The sequence below is a fragment of the Kogia breviceps genome, chromosome 2 (assembly GCF_026419965.1).
Source record: "Kogia breviceps isolate mKogBre1 chromosome 2, mKogBre1 haplotype 1, whole genome shotgun sequence".
NCBI lineage: Eukaryota > Metazoa > Chordata > Mammalia > Artiodactyla > Physeteridae > Kogia > Kogia breviceps.
In genome coordinates, this window is record NC_081311.1 from 169,569,533 (window position 1) to 169,589,790 (window position 20,258).

At 36.0% G+C, this 20,258-nt stretch overlaps 1 protein-coding gene across 8 annotated transcripts in view; it reads left to right on the plus strand.

Annotated features, from left to right (window-relative positions):
- NBEAL1 (neurobeachin like 1) overlaps window positions 1-20,258 on the plus strand; it is a 180,892-nt gene that overhangs the window by 142,692 nt on the left and 17,942 nt on the right. For 6 of the 8 annotated variants that reach the window (XM_067026594.1, XM_067026592.1, XM_067026596.1 and 3 more), the window contains 6 exons: window positions 471-611; window positions 3,358-3,488; window positions 10,105-10,214; window positions 14,437-14,554; window positions 15,620-15,717; window positions 18,525-18,641. In XM_067026594.1, coding sequence (XP_066882695.1) covers window positions 471-611; window positions 3,358-3,488; window positions 10,105-10,214; window positions 14,437-14,554; window positions 15,620-15,717; window positions 18,525-18,641 — 715 coding nt within the window. The remainder of the gene's footprint in view (window positions 1-470; window positions 612-3,357; window positions 3,489-10,104; window positions 10,215-14,436; window positions 14,555-15,619; window positions 15,718-18,524; window positions 18,642-20,258) is intronic. The other 2 variants (XM_067026598.1, XM_067026599.1) reach the window with 1 other exon arrangement.

Sequence of the window (20,258 nt, forward strand, 5' to 3'; positions counted from 1 at the left end):
ATTATACATATTTTGTAAGATATTAATAGAAAGTTGTTAGATGAAAAAATAAGTTGTGAATGATATATAATGCATAGTGGTTTTATATTAAAATATATTTTTATATTAAAATATATATTAATTCATAATTCATGATTGACACATTTCATCAAAATGTTAATTATCTCTGGGAAGTGCAGTTGTAATTGATTTTAAATTTCTTCATTTTTCGTAGTTTCTCTCTGGTTTCTAATTTATCTATAGTGAATATGTATTATTGCATAATACAAAAGTGTTCAAAAATCCAATATTAGTGCTATTTTATTGTTCAGAAAAAAGTATTAATAAATTTTTTTTCATTTACTAACATGACGTGATGATACAAATACATAGTTTCTTAAAAACTGTGTTTTCAGCAATACAATATAATCAGATGTCTTTCTAAGTTAATTTTACTACTGTGGTTATAAAACTTTAGTTTCTTTTTTTAGATATGAAAATTTTGAGGATCCTATGGGAACTATTGATAAATTTCATTATGGTACTCACTATTCAAATTCTGCCGGGGTTATGCACTATCTTATTCGTACAGAACCATTCACCACCCTCCACATCCAGCTTCAGAGTGGAAGGTATGTTTTGGGTAAATAAGCTATTTTCTTAAGACTGTATGATAGTGTTGAAAACTCTTTGCCTTCATGTCATGTACTGTTATAACAGGGCCTTATCTTTTTTTTTCTCCTCTGTTAGGTTTCGATTCATATACTAGCTCCCTAGATAAAAGCAGCCAAACTAGTTTGAGAACAGGTCACTAAAACTGACTTACACAAATGACTTTTAAGGTGAATTCCTTTTTACTGCTATCCAGTGTACTTTTGTGATTTTCAACTCAGTTTAGGAATCTACCAGAGATTTAGAGTTGGAACTGACTTAGACCTTGATCCAAGACATTTCCCAGAGATTCAGACCTAACCAATGCCTATGTAGTCCTCCTAAAAATATTTATTAATCAATAGGAATAAAAATAGGGAGAAATAAGTGCCCTTACATTATTAGTAGCAGCTCAAACAGATCTGTGATGTCATTGTATTATCGTATCACCTGTCAGTGTTATAACTTACCTAAATTTCACATTTTCTTAATGATCCTAAAGAAAGAAACTTTTCCAAGAATCCTCCATTCCCCAGTGTATCCTCCAGGAAGCTCTCTACTTACTCCCATTTTGTCTCCATGTTGCCTTATTCTTTACCATTATCATTTTGCCTTCTACCCAATCAAAAACTATGTAAACATTGCCTGTCTTTCCATGTAAATTTTATCTCCCAAAATTAGCCTGGGTTCCTTATTCCTGTCTTCAGTACACCAAGCCTTGGCTATCAAGGAGAGGCTTTGATCACTACACATCTCCAAATGTTACATTTGTCATGAATGCAGGTAATTTTCCTTCCAGGAAAGTATAACTGAGTCTTTTCAGCTTTTAGTGATTTTATGAATAAATGATTTTTTTATAAAGCTTCAAAAATAGATTCTGTTTGTGCTTCAAAGGACATCATCAAGAAAGTAAAAAAGACAACCAATTCAGTAGGAGAAAATATTTGCAAATTATAGATCTGATAAGGGACTTATATCTAGAATATATAAATAATTCTTGCAATACAATAATAAATAGATAAATGACCCAGTTAAAAACTGGACAAAGGATCTAAATGGACATTTCTCCAAAGAAGATTACAAATTTCCAATAAACACATGATTAACATCGTTAGTCATCAGGAAAATTAAAATCAAAACCAAATTGAGAAACCTCTTTATCCGCATGAGGATGGCTATAATAAAAAAGACAGATAATACCTGCTGTTGATGACTATGTTGAGAAATTGGAATAATTATGTACTGGCAGTGGGAATGTAAAATGATGCAGCCTCCGTGGAAAACAGTCTGGCAGTACTTCAAAAGGTTAAAGATAGAATTACATATTACCCAGTACTTCTACTCCTACGTATATACCCAAGATAACTGAATACATATGTTCATGCAAACACTTGTACACAAATGTACTTAGCAGCATCATTTATAATAGCCAAAATATGGAAACAACACAAATATGCATCAACTGGTAAAGGAATAAATAAAATGTGGTATACCCATGCAATAAAATATTATCTGGCATGAGTTAATAAAGGGAATGAAAGATTGATTTATGCTACAACATGGATGAACCTTGAAAGCAGTATGCTGAATAAAATAAGCCAGACACAAAATGCCATATATTGTATGATTTACATAAAATGTCTAAAATAGACAAATCCATAGAGACAGAAAGTAGATTAGTAGTTGCTCAGGGGTGGAGGGAGAGTGAATGGAGAGTGACTGCTATTAGATGCAGGGTTTCATTTTGGAGTGATGAAAATGTTCTAAAATTGATTGTGGTGATGGCTGCACAACTCTGCATATACTGAAGGCAATTGAATTGCTCACTTAGAGCGAATTATATGTATGTTAATTATGTATCAGTAAAGCTGTTCTCCCCCACTCAAACAAAAAGATTCTGCCATTAAAGCTGTACCTCTCCTTCAATTTGAATATACCATTATTAGACTTTATTGATGACACAGTCATTGACTATAATTAAATTTAGAGTTCTGCTAAGTTCAGCTCTGCTTCAAAACAAGGTTGCTAGGCATAAAGAGTCATATTAGTCATTAACTGTCACTTAGAAATCATCATTTATGGAATAAATCCAGGAAAACACTATCAAAGGAGATGAAACAGAAGGGATTTATGCTGTTTGTGATTAGCCAAAACAATAAAATTGCAGCATGACCACGTGAGCTTCTTTCAACTACCATAGGCCCATGATGGAACTTGAAAATAAAGTTAAAATAAGATAATAGTATATGCAAGTAAAGTGTAAAAGCTTTAGCTACAGAACTATTTCCCCAACTCACCCTCTGGTTTTTAGCAAAAGAGTTTGTAAAGATACTTATGTATCAAGTATTAAATCAGCAGCATTTCCATAGATCTGTTAACTTTGTATATAAATATTATAATACTTAGAGTGATATTTAAACTCTGTAATTTAAAAATATCCAAATAATATTTATTCACTTTCTGTAATAAATCTTACTGATTAAAATTATGCCATTTTCATCTATTTTAACTAAGGTGATATTAGTGATTAAAATTATAGTATTCAGTTCCTGGCAACAAAATAAGAAAGATTGTCATGAGAGCAACTTGTGTTTTTAGATGTTAAAGAGAAAGGTTAAATAAAGAGAAACTAATCATGAGGAAACCTGAAGGAAGACTAAAGGTTTGTTTTAGCCTGTTGTTGCTCTCATTCAGTATTCACTGTTCTCTTTCAATCTCCACTTGCAGGTTTGACTGTGCAGATCGACAATTCCATTCCATTCCTGCTACCTGGCAGGCTCTCATGGACAATCCATATGATGTGAAGGAACTTATTCCTGAATTCTTCTATTTCCCAGAATTTTTGGAAAATCAAAATCGTAAGAAATAGATTAAAAATTGGACTGAACAGGTCCCAATGGAGAATCCTGAAAAATATCTTTTAGGACATTTTTGTGATGACCTCTAGATTATTTAAGGTTCATTCTGTCTGTGTATTATTCAGTGACAGGGCTTAAATGATGTTCAGGTACTAGTCTTTATCTTCTATGGAAGTAGAAGTGCTACAGTGAATAAGATAAATGAGTCAAATTTGAATTGGTAAGAGAATTTATCAGAGTACTGTGTTTACTAGAGAAGCAAAAAATGGCTATATGCTATTTCAGCCATAAAGCTCCATGGGTTAAAAGTGTTTAAGTTAGATAAGATGAAGATTTACACCAGGGGCAAACTGTAGGTTCATGGGCCAAATCTGTGGGCAGAACCATGTGTTTATAAATAAAGTTTTATTGGAATACAACTAGCCAATTCATTTACATAAACTGTGGCTGCTTTCACAGTATAATGGCAGATTTGAGTAATTGCACCAGAGACCATAGGGCTCACAAAGCCAAAAATATTTATTCTTTGACACTTTGTAGAAATTTGCTGACTCCTTTTACAGCAGAAGACAGGAGGCAAGTTGAAAATAATGACTGGGTATAAGTTACCACAGTATTTGAAAAACCATATAATGTTTCTGAAGAAAAGAATCATAGAGTGAAATATGGTCTTTAAAAATATCCAAATACTTTTTCTATGAGGTAATTTAGATTTATTTTAAGTACAAATAAGGAAATTGGCAAGGTTCTTACTACTGGTGTTCTTTAGGGAAATTCCAGTGTCAAAGGGCTGTTACAACTTCTTTTCGTCCCTCAGCACGTAGTGTTAATGTTTGACCCTTTGCTTGCTCGGTAGAATTGTTTGTCCTGCTGGTGAAAGCATATCCAGGACTTCATGACCTTCAATTGTGCACTCTGGGGCAGGTTGTTGGAGGCAAGGCATCTAATTCTCAGAGTAAGGCAGTTAGAAGTGGTCACCTTCAGAAAATCAGATGCAACTGTTGACTAAGTGTGATCCTAGACTCTTAGTCAGCCAGAGAATTGGAGTCATCTAAAGCAGGGTATCTGGGATAGTAGGAATGAGCAGATTAAATTTGGATGCAGAATTTAAGGTTTGCCTAGCTTGACAATTACTCACATTCACCACAGCTAGTTGCTGTCTTGTACTACTGTCCTGGTGGCCTCCATTTCTAATTATACATTGCCTCTTTATTTGAAATGAGCTGGGTAGGAGAAAGCAAAGTATGTTAGAATGACAACAAATGTTAATAAAACCAACTCAAAATTGTGCAAGCAGGAAAATTTTAGTACTTTCCATAATAAAAATCCTGAGATATGGTAACTTAACAACATCATCAAAGCCAAGTTCTTTCTGTATTTTTACTCTGCTGGTCTGGGTGTTTTGGCTTTGTTCTTGGCTAGTTACTGTCATGATTACAAATAAGTAAAGCAATTCTAGGCATCATAGGCAGATACAACAGTGTCTTAGAAAGAAGTGGGACTTTTAATTCTTTGTGTCCTTTCTTTTTTTTTTTAACATCTTTATTGGAGTATAATTGTTTTACAATGGTGTGTCAGTTTCTGCTTTATAACAAAGTGAATCAGTTATACATATACATATGTCCCTATATCTCTTCCCTCTTGAATCTCCCTCCCTCCCACCCTCCCCATCCCACCCCTCTAGGTAGTCACAAACCATCTAGCTGATCTCCCTGTGCTATGTGGCTACTTCCCACTAGCTATTTTGTGTTTGGTAGTTTATATATGTCCATGCCACTCTCTCACTTTGTCACAGCTTACCCTTCCCCCTCCCCATATCCTCAAGTCCATTCTCTAGTAGGTCTGTGTCTTTATTCCCGTCTTACCCCTAGGTTCTTCATGACCTTTTTTTTAGATTCCATATATATATGTGTTAGCATATGGTATTTGTTTTTCTCTTTCTGACTAACTTCACTCTGTATGATAGATTCTAGGTCCATCCACCACACTACAAATAACTCAATTTCGTTCCTTTTTATGGCTGAGTAATATTCCATTGTATATATGTGCCACATCTTCTTTATCCATTCATCTGTTGATGGACACTTAGGTTGCTTCCATGTCCTGGCTATCGTAAATAGAGCTGCAATGAACGTTTTGGTACATGACTCTTTTTGAATTATGGTTTTCTCAGGGTATATGCCCAGTAGTGGGATTGCGGGGTCGTATGGTAGTTCTATTTTTAGATTTTTAAGGAACCTCCATACTGTTCTCCATAATGGCTGTATCAATTTACATTCCCACCAACAGTGCAAGAGTGTTCCCTTTTCTCCACACCCTCTCCAGCATTTATTGTTTCTAGATTTTTTTGATGATGGCCATTCTGACCTGTGTGAGATGATACCTCATTGTAATTTTGATTTGCATTTCTCTAATGATTAATGATGTTGAGCATTCTTTCATGTGTTTGTTAGCAATCTGTATATATTATTTGGAGAAATGTCTATTTAGGTCTTCTGCCCATTTTTGGATTGGGTGGGTTGTTTTTTTGATATTGAGCTGCATGAATTGCTTGTAAATTTTGGAGATTAATCCTTTGTCAGTTGCTTCATTTTCAACTATTTTCTCCCATTCTGAGGGTTGTCTTTTGGTCTTGTTTATGGCTTCCTTTGCTGTGCAAAAGCTTTTAAGTTTCATTAGGTCTCATTTGTTTATTTTTGGTTTTATTTACATTTCTCTAGGAGGTGGGTCAAAAAGGATCTTGCTGTGATTTATGTCGTATAGTGTTCTGCCTATGTTTTCCTCTAAGAGTTTGATGGTGTCTGGCCTTACATTTAGGTCTTTAATCCATTTTGAGCTTATTTTTGTGTATGGTGTTAAGGAGTGTTCTAATTTCATACTTTTATGTGTAGCTGTCCAGTTTTCCCAGCACCACTTATTGAAGAGGCTGTCTTTTCTCCACTGTATATTCTTGCCTCCTTTATGAAAGATAAGGTGACCATATGTGCGTGGGTTTATCTCTGGGCTTTCTATCCTGTTCCATTGATCTCTATTTCTGTTTTTGTGCCAGTACCATACTGTCTTGATTACTGTAGCTTTGTAGTACAGTCTGAAGTCAGGGAGCCTGATTCCACCAGCTCCATTTTTCCTTCTCAAGATTGCTTTGGCTATTCGGGGTCTTTTGTGTTTCCATGCAAATTGTGAAATTTTCTGTTCTAGTTCTGTGAAAAATGCCAGTGGTAGTTTGATAGGGGTTGCATTGAATCAGCAGATTGCTTTGTGTAGTAGAGTCATTTTCACAATGTTGATTCTTCCAACCCAGGAACATGGTATATCTCTCTATTTGTATCATCTTTTAATTTCTTTCACCACTGTCTTATAATTTTCTGCATATAGGTCTTTTGTCTCCTTAGGTAGGTTTATTCCTAGATATTTTATTCTTTTTGTTGCAGTGGTAAATGGGAGTGTTTTCTTAATTTCACTTTCAGATTTTTCATCACTAGTGTGTAAGAATGCCAGAGATTTCTGTGCATTAATTTTGCATCCTGCTACTTTACCAAATTCATTGATTAGCTCTAGTAGTTTTATGGTAGCATCTTTAGGATTCTCTGTGTATAGTATCATGTCATCTGCAAACAGTGACAGCTTTACTTCTTCTTTTCCAATTTGGAATTTTTTCTTCTCTGATTGCTGTGGCTATAACTTCCAAAACTGTGTTGAATAAGAGTGGTGAGAGTGGGCAACCTTGTCTTGTTCCTGATCTTAGTGGGAATGGTTTCAGTTTTTCACCATTGAGGATGATGTTGGCTGTGGGTTTGTCATATATGGCCTTTATTATGTTGAGGAAAGTTCCCTCTATGCCTACTTTCTGCAGGATTTTTATCTAAATGGGTGTTGAATTTTGTCGAAAGTTTCTCTGCATCTATTGAGATGATCATATGGTTTTCTCCTTCAGTTTGTTAATGTGGTGTATCACATTGATTGATTTGCGTATACTGAAGAATCCTTGCATTCCTGGAATAAACCCCACTTGATCATGGTGTATGATCCTTTTAATGTGCTGTTGAATTCTGTTTGCTAGTATTTTGTTGAGGATTTTTGCATCTATGTTCATCAGTGATATTGGCCTGTAGTTTTCTTTCTTTGTGACATCTTTGTATGGTTTTGGTATCAGGGTGATGGTGGCCTCATAGAATGAGTTTGGGAGTGTTCCTCCCTCTGCTATATTTTGGAAGAGTTTGAGAAGATAGGTGTTAGCTCTTCTCTAAATGTTTGATAGAATTGGCCTGTGAAGGCATCTGGTCCTGGGCTTTTGTTTTTTGGAAGATTTTTAATCACGGTTTCAATTTCATTGCTTGTGATTGGTCTGTTCATATTTTCTATTTCTTCCTGGTTCAGGCTTGGCAGGTTGTGCATTTCTAAGAATTTGTCCATTTCTTCCAGGTTGTCCATTTTATTGGCATAGAGTTGCTTGTAGTAATCTCTTATGATCCTTTGTATTTCTGCAGTGTCAGTTGTTACTTCTCCTTTTTCATTTCTTTTTTTTTTAAGTGAGTGAGGTGTTTTTTAAAAAATTATTTAATTAATTAATTTATTTTTGGCTGTGTTGGGTCTTTGTTTCTGTGTGAAGGTTCTCTCTAGTTGTGGCGAGCAGGGGCCACTCTTCATCGCGGTGTGCAGGCCTCTCACTGCCGCGGCCTCTCTTGTTGCGGAGAACAGGCTCCAGACGCACAGGCTCAGTAGTTGTGGCTCATGGGCCCAGTTGCTCCGTGGCATGTGGGATCCCCCCAGACCAGGGCTCGAACCTGTGTCCCCTGCACTGGCAGGCAGACTCTCATCCACTGTGCCACCAGGAAAGCCCTCCTTTTTCATTTCTAATTGTATTGATTTGAGTCTTTTCCCTTTTTTTCTTGATGAGTCTCGCTAATGGTTTATCAATTTTGTTCATCTTCTCAAGGAACCAGCTTTTAGTTTTCTTGATCTTTGCTATTGTTTTCTTCATTTCTTTTTCATTTATTTCTGATCTGATCTTTATGATTTCTTTCCTTCTGCTAACCCTGGGGGTTTTTTTGTTCTTCTTTCTCTAACTGCTTTAGGTGCAAGGTTAGGTTGTTTATTTGAGATGTTTCCTGTTTCTTAAGGTAGGATTGTATTGCTATAAACTTCCCTCTTAGAACTGCTTTTGCTGCATCCCATAGGTTTTGTGTCGTCATGTCTCCATTGTCATTTGTTTCTAGGTATTTTTTGATTTCCTCTTTGATTTCTTCAGTGATCACTTCATTATTAAGTAGTGTATTGTTTAGCCTCCATATGTTTGTATTTTTTACAGATCTTTTCCTGTAATTGATATCTAGTCTCATAGCTTTGTGGTCAGAAAAGATACTTGATACCATTTCAGTTTTCTTAAATTTACCAAGGCTAGATTTGTGACCCAAGATATGTGTCCTTTCTTAAGTTTGAGAAACCCTTTCTCATAATCTCCCTTCACTGTCCAGAGCTGGGTCATATACCAACTCCTATGTCAGTCATCTGCAACACACATGAAATACAGGGCAGGATGGACACTTGAATAAAAGGAAGGTTCTTCTACCAGATAAGGAGGAATGGCTATCGGTGGCCAACAATATCTGCTATACAATAGTTGGGTTAAGGCCACACACCCTGTGCATCCTATCATTCTGTGACACTTAAACCTCTCTTCAGCTTTAAGGACACACTGATAGTTTTAGGCAGCATCTTTAATGAATGTCTTTTGTGTTAACACTTTTCCCTTTCCACACTGTATGAATAAGAAAATCTCATCTTTGGGACAATTTTGTCAAAAGTACTGTGTTCTAACTAGAATGAGCAAATCTTTATTATGTCTGTATCTACTTAAAATAGTGGAATATAAATATATTGTTCTTCCATAAGACAAGTCATTTTAAGTTGTAAGTTACACCAAAAAGCTCTAAGGAGCTCTATTTTGTAAATTAACCATTAGAAAGACTATGTTAATTATTTTTAATGTAAGAAGAATGCTTACTGTTGCATTTTTGTTCAGGTTAAGGGTTTTGGTCATAACTATAATTTGCTCCACTTTTTTCAGCAAAAATAAACTATTATCTGATTTATATTCTAATAACTAATTTTAAACTATCTTATTTTCATTTACCTTTTAAATCAACTGATAAAATGCATTCCAATAAATAAGAATTATTTTTACCTCTTCCATAAATTTATAGCAAGAAGGGAACTTGATGGGGGGGAGGGATAGATTTGGAGTTTGGGTTTGACATGTACACAAGGCTATATTTAAAATAGATAGCCAACAAGGACCTGCTGTATAGCACAGGGAACTCTGCTCAATACTCTAATAACCTTAATGGGAATTTGAATTTGAAAAAGAAGATACCTGTATATGTATGGCTGAGTTGCTTTGCTGTGCATGCGAAGCTAACATGGCATTGTTGATCAACTATACTCCAATGTAAAATAAAAATTTTTTAAAAAGAGAAAGGAACTTGATTCTCACCTTTTACTCTTAATAAAAGAAGAAAAGCCTTCAGTTTTGCTAAGGAATGTACCCTTTTATTTGTTTTACTTGATTTATTTAAATCTAAAATGATTTGATACGTTTATCCTTTACATGTCTTAGAATTTAACTTGGGTCGTCTACAAGTTTCCAGAGAACTAGTAAATGATGTCATTCTCCCCAAATGGGCTAAGTCAGCTGAAGATTTCATCTATAAACATAGGAAAGCTCTGGTAAGATTTTTGTGTTTAGTTATTAGGCAAATCAATAAGATAAAGATATATGTGTTTTCCAGAGGATGATGGAATAAAGTATATCTATTATTTTCCTGGATTAATTTGTAATCTATTATATGTGCTGTTTTAGAAAGTATAATATAGTAATTTATTTTGAGGTTATGGATCTTCTGATATAGTGAGACTATAGTAGTACAGTCCCATGGATGTATGCAAAAAAAATTTTTTTCACTTCTGTGAGATATCTACCTATTGTATGTGAAACTATTTTGGTCACCAAGCTGGTATAGTTTGATTTTCACAGTTCCCACATTTGTTTCGAATCTAACAAGAATAAGTACATTTTTTTTCCTCTGAAGGATTCCAGTAAGTTTTTAATAAGACAGCTAAATAAATCCTAAATGCCACTTAAAAATATTACTGGTGGTGCATTGATTGCGAGTCCGCCTGCCGATGCGGGGGACACGAGTTTGTGCCCTGGTCCGGGAGGATCGTGCGTGACGTGGAGCGGCTGGGCCCGTGGGCTGTGGCCACTGGGCCTGCGCGTCTGGAGCCTGTGCTCCGCGGCGGGAGAGGCCACACAGCGAGAGGCCCGCATACCGCAAAAAAAAAAAAAAAAAACTAGTTGTTTTAGCGAAATTTCAATTTTGGAATTGAAGGACTAGTGAGAGTTACTTTAATGTTGCTATTGTGTTATTATCTTGCAGATAATGCTTTTTCCCCCCACAAGAGCCCACTTAGCTTTCTATCTAAACTGAAATGTTACAGATTCTGAAACTAAATAGGCCAATACTTGGAAACATTCCTTGTCATTAGTACATAGTCAAGTTTACAAAATTCAGGATTACATTATAACATTTGTAAGCAATAACCCTATGCATGAATAAGGAATTGGGAAAAATAAAACAACTCTGAAAAATAATCCATTACATTTCAACTAGGCAAGAACTTCTCAGATGCTTCCTTCTGTGTTATCTATGACAGTAAGTAGGGGTTCAGGATTTTAGGAAGACATACTCCTCATTAATAAAAGGTTGGAAGTTTGTGTTTCAGTTACGTATTGCCATGTAACAAACTATCCCAAAATTTAGTGGCTTAAAACTATAGCCATTTTATTATTTCTCACGCTTATGTGAGTTGACTTGCCTCAACTGGGCACTTCTTCTGGTCTTGCTTAAGGTTCTCATCCCCTTGCAGTCATATGGCAGCTGAGGTTGGAGTCATCTGGAGGCTGCACTGAGACACTGGGATGCTGACTTTTCTCCCTCTCCCTGTAGTCTCAGGATATCTCCTCTTCATGTGGTCTCTAACTGATTAGCCAGACTTCTTACCGGGCAGCTCAAGGCCCCCGAAGAATGTAAAAGTGGAAGCTTCTACACTTTCTGGAGGCCTAAGGCTGTGAACTGTCACAGTATCACTTCTGCCTTCTTGTCATGGTTAAATAGTAACAGGATCAGTGCAGATTCCAGAGGAAAGAAAGTAAACTCCATATCTTAATGGTTGGAGTGAGAAAGAATTTGCAGCTATCATTAATCCACCATACACAGACTGCCCTCTGGCCACGAAGTATTTACATTCCTTCTATACGCAAAATGTACATACTTCCTCTCAAGACCTTCCCAAAGTTGCAGCTCATTAAAGCAGGGTTCTGCAGACTTTTTCCATAAAGGACCAGCTAGTAAATATTTTCATTGGCTGTAAACTTAGTCTGTGTTGAAATTCTGCCATTGTAGTGCAGAAGAAAATGGGGGTATGGCTGTGTTCTGCTAATCTACAAATCTGGCTGCTGGTAAGGTTTGGCCCACGAACAGTAGTTTGCTGATCCTTGCATAAAGGCATGAGGCCTGAAGTCCAGAATCTTATTAGTCATCTAAATCAAATCCATGTGTGGATGAAACTACTCCAGTGTTTGCTCTTGGATCTGAAGACTGAAGTAAGGAGACAAGTTATCTGCCCCCCTCCCCCCACGTAACAGTGGTGTAAAGGACAGGAAAACTATAATAGACAGTAACATTCAAAAGGAAGCGGGAAAACAGAGGCACCTAGCCTCTTGTTTATAACAATTCAGAACTCCAGTAGGGACATGCTCTCAGTTACTTTACTAGGGCCCAGTGCTATTCCTTGATATTGGTTCTCCATGGATCTTTTTTTTTTTTTTTTTTTTTTCGGTACGTGGGCCTCTCACTGTTGTGGCCTCTCCCGTTGCGGGGCACAGGCTCCGGACGCGGAGGCTCAGCGGCCATGGCTCACGGGCCCAGCCGCTCCGCGGCATGTGGGATCTTCCCAGACCGGGGCACGAACCTGCGTCCCCTGCATCTGCAGGCGTATTCTCAACCACTGCGCCACCAGAGAAGCCCCCATGGATCTTTTTGTTCTACCATTGGGCTCTTGGCTTTTCACTCTGAGTCATTCTTTTCCATAAAAACTAAAACAAAAAACATTGTTTACAAGAGTATCTTTGCAAGCCTCTTTCCTAACCGTGATAAGCTGGAAGCTTGTTTTTTGAACAGTTTTTAACTTTTTCAGCTTGAATTAATGCAGTTTCTTTTAAAATGTTATGGGTTTCTTATGCATCAACTCTGTTGGGCAAAAACCATTCCACATTACTTTAGGAGATAGTTCATTATCTCCTTTGGGCTGAGTGGGAGGCTACAATGGGAAAATGTTCTTAAGGTTAAGATGCTCTATTGTCTAGTTGAGTGGGTCTGTGACACACAACCTAAAATCTTTGAGATCTCGGTAGATTGTTTTTTAGCCACACTCCTGATCTAAACTTTTGTCCAAGGCCATATTTTACTGGAAACATTCTGATTTAAGCATTAACTTAGGCCATTTCTCACTTTGAGAGTCTTTGCTTTCCTAGTGATCCTGGAAATGAGAAATAATTTTCATACCCAGCAAGACCCAGCTCCTTTATATATTTTAAAAATTATGCTTAAGGGCTTCCCTGGTGGCGCAGTGGTTGAGAGTCCGCCTGCCGATGCAGGGGACACGGGTTCATGCCCTGGTCCGGGAAGATCCCACATGCCGCGGAGCGGCTGGGCCCGTGAGCCATGGCCGCTGAGCCTGCATGTCCGGAGCCTGTGCTCCACAATGGTAGAGGCCACAACAGTGAGAGGCCCGCGTACCACAAAAAAAAAAAAAAAAAAAAATTATGCTTAAAACTCAAACAGTTCATTTTTAAAGCTCATCCTTGCTCCTCCCACACATAATCACAGGCAGGTAAAAGAAGCCAATTAGCATTTAAAAACATTCTGCCTGGAAATCTCTGTCCCCAGATCCAAGAGTTCATTAGGTACCCTTTCTATCTTTCATGTAATGAAAACATGAGTTCCCTTTTCTCCTGTCTCCAATAACAATTTTCTTACCTCTTTCAATTCCTCACTAACAGGCTCAGGGTTCTTTAAGCCTCTGCCTGCCACCAAGTTCACCGCTTAGTTGGCGGTGTGGGGGTGTGTGGAGGGAGTGATTTTTTTTTTTTTTTTTTTTTTAACATCTTTATTTGAGTATAACTGTTTTACAATAGTGGGTTAGTTTCTCCTTTACAACAAAGTGAATCAGTTATACATATACATATGTTCCCATAACTCTTCCCTCTTGTGTCACCCTCCCTCCCACCCTCCCTATCCCACCCCTCTAGGTGGTCACTAAGTACAGAGGTGAACTCCCTGTACTATGCTGTAGCTTCCCACTAGCTATCTAATTTACATTTGGTAGTGTGTATATGTCCCTGCCACTCTCTCACATCGTCACAGCTTACCCTTCCCCCTCCCCATATCCTCAAGTCCATGCTCTAGTAGGTCTGTGTGAGGGAGTGATTTTTCAGCTATCTTCAATCCACCCCAGTGCGGTTTCCTTGTTTCCTTGAATTGAATTTCTGGACTATTTCAGTGGAATTTTCACAACAAGGATGTATTCCACAGCCATCATTAATTTTTTTGTTGTTTATATTTGGGCTATAAGAATATTTGTTATTTTCTTCACCCATTATTTAGGAGATGTATATGTAGTAAATATTAATAAATATGTCTACATTTTACTAGATAGAATATAGTCAAATTGGATCAATGTTTAACATGATTTTGAGATAATTTTATTAACAGTGATAAGATTTGTGTGTGGAAATGCTTAAAATGCTCTTATTTTTTTAAAGGACCTATCATTATGTTGTAGTTGGAAGGTATCTCTATATTAATTGCTAAATTTGTTTTTTTTCTAGGAGTCTGAATATGTTTCTGCTCATCTTCATGAATGGATAGATCTGATTTTTGGCTATAAACAGAGGGGGCCAGCTGCAGTGGAGGCACTCAATGTTTTCTATTACTGTAGTTATGAAGGTATAAGCCTATACTTTTTCTCTTACATTATGTTAATAAAAATATTATTTAATATGTGTTTATACATGGTATTTTTGGCATAACTATTTAACACAAGAAAGACTACATTAAAAAATAGTTTTAGTGATCTTTTCTATTTGAAAGTCTGCTGCTTTTTAAAAAAATAGTAGTTAAAATGTCAATTATTGGTGGCATAAAAGATTTTGATCTCTGGCCATATGTGTCCTATTCAGTTGGATCTGAATATTCTGTATTAAATTGTTAGCAGACATTAAATAAGACTTTTTAGAATTAAAATAACAAATTCTTCCAATTATAATAAGATGACATTATTCTAATGTTTAGCTCTGGATCAAGAACATTTTCTGAAGGCTTTGAAAGGCTTAAGAAGGAGTTCTTTCCTAATCATTCCATAGAGCTAATAGTTCTAAAGATTATAAATAGTGTGAAGTTTTATGGATTTGAGCAGAACCCACATGACTTTTAGTAAATAGACAAGCATGATTTTTACCTTGCTGTATTCATTTGATAACAGTTTTATAGGAAGGTAGTATAGCATGGTGGTGAGGAGCATAGACTTTGAAATAAGACTTTACCTAGTTTGGTCAATTACTAGCTATGTAACAATAGGGATTAAGTATGGCTGGTGCAATCAGTTAGCCAGAATATCACCTTGCCCAACTTTTGTTAGATAAACTAATTTATAGCAGTATTTTTGTGTGGTTGTTACACTTGTTTCAGTTTAACTATCGTGAAGAAAGCAATCAGGTGTACTATGAGTATAGTGTGCATTTTTATAAGAGAAACTTTTATAGACTACCAGTTAACTTTTGTTTAAAATATTTTAATTCTAAACAGTGGGTGGAATTTATTTTTGTACATATTTAATATCTGAAGCTTTACTGATTTTTAAAAAATTATCTCTTTACAGTACTTTAATAAATTAATGAATGGAATTATGTTTTGTTGAAAATATACTAATCAGTCTCTGATATGTTAAACAGTTGTGTGGCTTGCTGATTTGTTTTTGCTCTATAGTGAATTGACTACTTCTCTTGGTTTTAGGAGCTGTGGATCTGGATGCCTTAACAGATGTGAAGGAAAGAAAAGCCTTAGAAGGGATGATTAACAATTTTGGGCAAACACCTTGTCAACTGTTAAAGGTAAAGCATAAAAGTTATTGATTACTGAAGTTCAGAATTATATTGCTAAGGAATAGTACTACCAGTATTTTCAAGGCTTTTAATGATTTAAAACCTTATTTCAGGATTATCTAGAATTTGGAAAAAATTATACTGTCATTTTAAAGATTGCTCCTATTTTTTAATTAATTAATTAATTAATTAGTTTTTGGCTGTGTTAGGTCTTCGTTTCTGTGCGAGGGCTTTCTCTAGTTGTGGCAAGCAGGGGCCACTCTTCATCGCGGTGCATGGGCCTTTCACTGTCGCGGCCTCTTCTTGTTGCGGGGCACAGGCTCCAGACACGCAGGCTCAGTAGTTGTGGCTCACGGGCCTAGTTGCTCCGTAACATGTGGGATCTTCCCAGGCCAGGGCTCGAACTTGTGTCCCCTGCATTAGCAGACAGATTCTCAACGACTGCGCCACCAGGGAAGCCCATGATTGTTCCTATTTTGTTGTTTTTGTTTTTTTGCGGTACGTGAGCCTCTCACTGTTGTGGCCTCTCCCGTTGTGGGGCACAGGCTCCGGACGCGCAGGCTCAGCGGCCATGGCTCATGGGCCCAGCCGCTCCGCGGCACGTGGGATCCTCCTGGACCGGGGCACGAGATTGTTCCTATTTTGAATGTCAAATTATTGTAGTCAAAATCCACATATTCAGTCAATTTGTCTTAAGTCACAAAGGATTTATATTTACTCAGAATGCCAATCACATTTATTTTGTTGTTTCTGGATAGGGAAAAGGTGAGGTTGAAGGCCCCTGTCAGGTGAGCTATTACTCCCTCCTTTATTAAATGGAGAAGTAGCTCTAACTGAGTACCAGTTAGGTTATACCATTAAAGCTGTTCTAATACTGGGACTTATTGCATGTATAAGACTTTTAGTAGTTGACATCTGCCCCCAAAGGGCTCTTACCATCCAGAGCCCAAACCCAGTCCTAAAAATCAAATTGCAGAATATATAAAATTGAAGTATAAATATTACTGTATTTCTTTTCCCATCCTAGTATCTGAAGTTAAGTTATTGTCTTCCTGATTGCATACAACTTTGCATTCATAGAAGTTAATCCAATATTAGTTTGCAAAGACATCTTGATCTTTGTTAGTATATGAATTTGGAAATGAGGACTACATAATAATATACCATTTATTAAGTTGATACTTTCCTGTGCAAGCACTGTGCTAAGTGATTTACCTAACCTTCACAGTAAATATTCAGTTATCCTTACTTTTTACATGATGAAGCCATATTTAATAGAAATCAATACCTAGCCTACAACACCTTAGAAAAATCAAATATTTTTTTCCAGCTTTACACAACTAGAATGTGACTGAGACAGAATTCGGATGCATGATCATCTAATGCCAAATCCTTTCTTCCATGCCATATTTCCTCTGAATTAATAGCTGTAAGCCCCCTTGTTGAACTTGTACATCATTTTTCCATTCTTATGGGCTGTTATTTATATCCTAATTATGACACTTTCCACCTTAGTTAGTTGTATATTTATCCATTTGCCTCATTATATTATAATATGTTAAAGGTGGCAACTTTTTAAAAATCATTTTTGTATCTTTCTTGCATATAGTTTGTGGGCAATAAGTATTTGTTGAATTGAAATCTCCACAGCTATAACAGCAACAGTATATCTAAACTCTGGTTTATAGATGAACTTCTGTTAATTCATTTATCAGACCAAGATTTATAATTGTTACTGTTCCTTAGCAGTAGTTTGTTTGAATCCTCCAACATTGATTTTTGCAGAGTATTCATATGTGAAATCAATCTTTATTCCTTACCTGCTGATAGTCAGAAGGCAAAAGTAACAGAATAAAACAGAACACTTCTTTGGACTTTGAAATAGATTCTATAATATTTTTGCAGCAGCTTTACTTTTTTTTTTTTTTACAAGGGCGGTGCTAATTAGTTTTTAAGATTAAAAAATGACAAAAAAATCAGCTTTTGATTTCAAATAAAGTGAATAATACTCACATGGATAATTCAGAAGTAAATATTGAATTAGAGCTGTCAAATCTCTTTCCCATAATCTAATATTTTGCAATGGAGATAGAATCCTCTTTAGCTAGATTTCTATTATGCATTTTAACTGTGGCATTGGAATATAATTTGACTTGTAATTTTTTTCTCATTTAAAAAGGTGATAATATCTTTTGTTTCTGACATTAAAGGTAAGGAATAATAATAACTTATTGGAAAAGCAATGCAGTAATATCTATAATTTGATTCTGAGAATACTGACATTCAAATCTTATTTCAGGAATTAAAGATTCACCCATATTATAAATTTTGACTTTTGAATAATGTATTTAATTTCACTAAACATATACATAAACATGTACCATATTTATACTTTTCTATGTGTTGAAAATCCAAAAATGAATATGACTTATTTTCTGACTTTAAGGTACCTATTGTCTAGTTGGGAAGGACCATAACCAACTATATGTAATCCAACATAGGAAGAAATAAGTACTAAATAAAATACTAAATAATGTAGTATACTGAGAAAAATAATAGAATAGTTAATTCTGACTTAGAAATTCAAGAGAGAGATCAGTACGAAAAAAAACTTCTACTTTAAAGTAGAAGTAGGGTTTCTCTAGGAATGAAGAGGGCCTGAACTGTGCCAAGGAAATTGAGCAAAAGCCAGGAGTTGTCAATAGTGCATGGTATGTAATCCATCATAGCTAGAGTCTGGTATGTATGAAGGAATATAGTGAGAGATGTTTTAATGTAATTATGGAATTATTTTTTTCTTAATTTTTTTTTGGAAGGAACCACACCCTTCTAGATTATCAGCAGAGGAAGCAGTGCAGAAGCAAACCAAAACAGACACTTCAACCTTTAACTTATTTCAACACCTCCCTGAACTCAAGTCATTTTTTGTAGAGGTAATATCCAACTTGATAATATCAAAGGATTTTCTCTGTGATTTCTGTACACTTCATTGTTCCTTTTGTTCTTTAATGGAGAGGGTGGATTTTAATACTTAATCCAAAATAGTAAATAATACTTCAGTAATATGTTCTTAGATTTTTTTAAAACAACCTTGTTGAAAGCTTTTGTTTGCTGCTGTAATGTTTGTTTTGACTTTCTTTCTTCCAACTTCACGTTCTCCCGAAGGAAACATAAAGAGGAAGAATAATTTGATTTAAATTGCTTTTTGTGTCAGTTGAGATGATACGTAGAGGAAGTTTAAAATAACTTTTAATTACAATGTCTACTCATACATAAAATACGGCCCAAGAGTCAGATTGTTAAATTGATGTCAGAAGGAATAGTCAAGTGGAGCAAGATAGATAGTTAATACTGTTCTTGAAAGAGTACCTTCAAATTCACATGTTTAAATATACATATTGAATTACAGTTGATTCTTGAACAACACAGGTTTGAACAGTGTGGGTCCACTTATACATGGATTTCTTTTTCAATAGTAAATACTACAGTACTACATAATCTGGGATTGGTTGAATTTGTGGGTGCAGAACTGCAGATAAGGAGGAAGCACAGATACAGAGGGCTGACTATAAATTATATAATAATGCATGGAGGGTTGGTGTCCCAAACCCCCGAGTTGTTCAAGGGTCAGCTGTTCTTTGAATAGTTCAGAATGTGTATATGAAATGCATTAATACCTATAAGTTTGGTTAGGACAGATAATGTTAACTCTTTTGGAAGAATACAAAATGATAAAAAGTTACTAAGAATAGATTGGAGATGTGCATAGAACAAGGAATAACTCTCATGCCGTACAGCAAAGGGTGGTAAATGTTTTCTTAAAGGGCCAGATCGTAAATATTTTGGACTTTGCACCTACATATAATTTGAAGGTGCTTAATTCTTCCAGTAATGAAATGTGACAACATGATTTTGTCTCCCAGGGAAGCTCATTAGAGACTCAGCTCTGCCTAGCACATTCCAAAATTCTAGACTCCCAAAAGAAAAGCCTGTATTCAGACGATGTTTGCACAAATAGTCTAGGCATAGTGAGCCACGTGTATTATTGAAGACAAGTTTTATATCAGTGTAAGGATGTCTTTGCCTGCCAGGTTCCCTGATGCCAGCCGATGGCCAACCTTGCAAGTAGCCTTTCTAAGGAGAGCAGTCTCAGTCCTGCTATGTTAAATTTTTGCTACACATAGGGCAACCCACAAAACCCTATTTGACCCCTAAACTGATGGACATGTAATAAGATATTTATTATGTAATGCTGATAAAAGTATTTTCATCATGTCTAATCATTTGTGGCATTGTTTTTTATAGTACAATACATTCTGAGTTCTGTCTGCAGATGCAGTGGCATTTGCCCCTCTCTGCACCCACCCCAAGTCACAGGGTAGCTTTCCTCAGGGCCAGTGTCTGGAGCAGGATAAACACAGTAGATATCCTTGGGTACCAATAGTTGTTAATCCCTTTTCATCATCATACAAGAAGGTGTTTCGCACTTACTCATATGAAAAGAGAAGGCCTCTTTTAGTTCTCTTCCTAGGTATTAAAATGGTGAAGAA